A 4,203-nucleotide genomic window follows, 5' to 3' on the forward strand; every position below is an offset into this window, starting at 1 on the left:
CCAACACCTCCATCACCTCTATCACCACCAATACCATCATAACCACCATCACCACCATCACCTCCATCACCCTCACCACCATCACCTCATTATCATCACCATCACCTCCATTTCCACGACCAACACCTCCATCATCACCACCACACCATCACTTCAATCACCATCACTACCATCATCACCTCCACCATCATTACTCCCAACATCATCCCCATCATTATTGTCACCACCACCATCATCACTACCAACATGATCACCACCACTGCTGCCCCCACCATGAATACTGCTAAGAGCTAATGGAGATGAGAAACTTGGCCTGAGTTTTTACTCCTTACAATGGATGTCTGGATCCTGGGACTGGAGGGTCCAGACTACAATAGGTCTATATCAAACGTGCGTTGAGAGTCCAAAAGAGGGTGGGAAGGGGAAGGGACATGTGAGTGAGGGGCAGCTGTCGGGGACCCCATACTCTGGAGACTCAGCCAGTGTGCTCCTCCTCCCTCTGACTTCCCTATGTCTACAGCCACCACTGTTTGGTCACTGCTGGGAGCTATGAGTATTTACTGTCAATCTGGCCCAAACATAAATGTCCAGTCCCATCAGTGGGCGGTTGATTTCCTTTATTTTTTCACAAGCTTTGAGTTCAGAAATAAGAGCCACAACAAATAGGGTGTTAAGTAAAAATGGGAGGAGAGTGATTACAAAGAAAAACTTTGTACAAAACTTTAAAAATCAGGCTGCCCCGTCCACTGCCCCACAGGACCCAGGACTTGGGGGAGCCAGGAGCCGCCACCACCACCATTAGCCTTGGATGAGGAGGGGGCCCGGCTCAGTGGGTTCACAGCTGACTGAAGGACACACACATGGGAGCGACACAAAAGCAGTCACTGAGATGAGTGTTTCAGATGTAGTATGTGGACGACATTTCTCCACCACCAAGCGGAGTGTCCTTGCCTTTCGGAGGCTTCTCAGATCTCAGTGGGGTGGGTGGAGGGGGCTTCTTTCTGGGGTAGACTTGGGGAGGGCACTGAGTAAACATCTTCATCGAGGAGTTTTGGAACTGCCCCGAGGGTTGAGGTCTTGGCATCGTGCCCACATCGGTCCTTGGTGTGTGTTTTGTCAGACGCACTCGAAGACTTGCATACACAATTTAGGGACATGCATCGACTATCCTAGAACAGCTACGGGGTGCAAGGTGTCATCACTCAGAGAATCATGGAGCCAAGGGGGGGCGGTGGGGAGTGAGGGACAAAACGAGACACGGCCACCTGGGGTCACTAGGAGGAAATGTAGACACCATGCTCTGAGGTGAGTCTGTGTGAACACACAAGGGGCAAGGCATTTCCAAGCAAACACACCACACTAGTACCGCTTCTTCCTAAACAAAAAGGGCGAGGACATCACTCAATTCCCCCGTCAGTACCATATGGAGCAACACCAGGATGGGTGCATTCCCAGGTGCCTTGATCTGCCTGTCAGCCAAGGCTGGTGATGTTGGAGCGGCCACCAGGGGGTGCCACGATGCGGTGGCCGGTGCGCCGGGGGTTGTTGTCGTCAGTCTGGGCACCTGGAGGAAAGAAGGTAGACACCAGTCAGATCCCTTGCTCCGAAGACTGGGTCCGTCATCCCTGCCTCGGTGCTGAGCTGGCGGCCTTAGAGTCTGCTCCCCAGAAAAGTTCCCTGATCCATGCCTCTGAAAGTCTTACATCTCTCTCTGCTGTGCACCTGGGACCTGCTGGCATCATCTCAGATCTTTCTCATTCTCTCTAGTTATTATGATTTGTGTATTTATAGGTGAAAATATGCTCAGCAAAACAAAACTTTCTGCATGTATAACTCAGTGAAGAGCACAGTAGTCTTTAAATCATGCAACCATTCTGACGATCCTTTTGAACTGTACCTAGCTAGCATACACGCCCTGCCCCTGAGCCTCTCACCTAACTTGTCAGGTTACTGTTGTCCATTTGATCACAATGTAGACACTGTTTTGTAAATGAAAGAGCACACTGCTCTGGTTTCAGTTTAAAATGTAAAGACCACTTTTCTGTCTTCTCCAACAGAATCCAACCTTAAGTTGAGGATCAAACCCTGACAAGCACCTACTATAGGCAGGACAGGCTTGGTGAATTACCATATGTTCTGTTTGGGCCAGACAACAACGCTACCAGGCATGTGTTTACTCCCACTTCACAGAGGAAGAATCTGAAGGCTGAGGTCAGGTAGCTTGGGGTGGCAGAGCTAAGGGACGAGGCAGCCAGGACTCAAGGGCAAGCTGGTATGTCTCCAAATCACTGGCTGTATAGATACTGTCAGAACGTCTCAGTCGACAGCACTCTGCATCATTCCTGATGCGCCAAAGGTATTTACATATGTTGTGTGTGCACATGTGTGGCAATTGTGCATTTGTGGTGGTGTGTGGTGTGTGCATATATGTGTGCAGCAGCATGTGTGGTGTGCGTACATGTGTGTAGCCATAACTGTGGCATGTGCACAGGTGTGTGCAGTCACATGTGTGGTGCACATGTGTGCAGCCATGAGTGCACAGTCACATGTGGTGCATGCACACGTGTGTGGTCATGCATGTGGTTGTGTGCACATGTGCACATGCAGTTACATGGGCACACACGTGTGTGGTGTGTATGGTGTGTGTATGTATGTGCAGTCATATGTGTGATGTATATGGTGTGTGCAGTCACACATGTGTTTATGGTGTGTACATGTGTGTGGTCATGTGGGTTGCATATGTGCACATATGTGTGGTGTGTATGGTGTGTGCGTAGTCGTATGTGTACTGTGTGCACATTTGTGTCTGTATCATTGTATGTGTGGTGGGTATGGTATGTGCACATTTGTACAGTTTGTATTTGCATGTATGTTGTGCATGTGTGGTGGTGTGTGTGTGCGTGTCTGTGGTCCACTCAGGTGGACCCACCTGCCTCATTGGCAGTGGGCAGCTCTGCCAACCATCATTCTAATCGTTTGCTTTCTCCTGCTGTGAGACAGTGATTTCCAAGCCTAGCACTCAGCTAGGCACCTGGTGCTCAGTAACTAAACACACATGAATGGATTGGACACGTGCGTGGCAGATGGTGCTGAGAGGTGGGAGGGCGTGCGATTGTCCTGGCATCAAACCCAAGAGGCTTGTCCCAGAACAAATCGTGCTTCAGACTTGGGTAATTGGGCACAAGACACCTCATCCTTCAGCCTCATTTCTTTTTCTGTAAACTAAGGGAGGCTTGGTATAGAGCTGTAGGGTAAGCACTGGACTATTAACTGCAAGGTCAATGGTGCAAACTCATCAGCTGCTCCTTGGAAACACTATATATAGGATTGCTATGAGTTGGAACTGACTCAATGGCACTTAACAACAACAAACTAAGGGCAACAGACCAGATGAAGCACCGCCCTTCCATACACACACACACACACACACACACACACACACACACACCCCACACCTCTGATAGTGAGTGTCCAGTCTCTCAGCCACTGGGACTCTGGGTTTGAGTCCTAATGCTTACATTCTCCCATTCTTCCACGGATAGTAAGGTTTCCTGGTAATACACGAATCTCCTAAAGGCCCAGGAATCAGGCCTGATCTTAGTACTTTGTTCCCATACCCACCTGCCCCAACTGGTTACATACTGGATTCTGTAAGACACTAGTTGACTTTACCATGTTGCATCTGGACTGTGTGTGCAGCATCACACAGATGCTTAGGACACTGTGAAGCCATTGTTGGTGCGGGAGAGCTTCTATACGGTTGGTGGCAGTAAACAGAGGCCAAATGGCTGAGCCTAGGGGCTGAGTGAGGGCAGCCCAGGATTCAGTGCTGGAGTTACATTCACTGTGCAAGATGCTCTGCCCCTCCTGGGAGAGCTGGGAACCCTGGGGACTCCAGCTCATGACCTCACTGAGACAGATGTGGGGACTGGGCAGTGGGTACCAGCACGCCACAACTTAAAGAGATTGTCATCACTACCATTTCCCTCTATATTGTTAAATGCGTCACCTTTCTGTTTCAATAACCATCTTTCTTAGGAGACCAGCGGTCAGCAAACTATGGCCAGTGGTGGGCCAAACCTACCTCCTGTCTGTGTTGGGTGTCTTCATATTCTTAAATTGTTACACTGTATGCACCCTGCCTGTGATGTGTCTTTATATTTTCAGATGGTTACCCTGTGCTCACCTTTACCTGAGTCATGT

The 4,203-nt window shown here is 49.6% G+C and overlaps 1 protein-coding gene across 1 annotated transcript in view; it reads right to left on the reverse strand.

Moving 5' to 3' along the window:
• Nucleotides 1–1,472: 1,472 nt before the first annotated feature.
• Nucleotides 1,473–4,203, reverse strand: part of CRMP1 (collapsin response mediator protein 1) — a 100,161-nt gene continuing 97,430 nt past the window's right edge. Inside the window, exon 14 of the mRNA XM_006877306.1 lies at nt 1,473–1,564. Within this exon, the coding sequence (XP_006877368.1) occupies nt 1,473–1,564 (92 nt within the window). The remainder of the gene's footprint in view (nt 1,565–4,203) is intronic.

Source organism: Chrysochloris asiatica, unplaced genomic scaffold (genome assembly GCF_000296735.1).
Source record: "Chrysochloris asiatica unplaced genomic scaffold, ChrAsi1.0 scaffold00472, whole genome shotgun sequence".
Taxonomy (NCBI): domain Eukaryota; kingdom Metazoa; phylum Chordata; class Mammalia; order Afrosoricida; family Chrysochloridae; genus Chrysochloris; species Chrysochloris asiatica.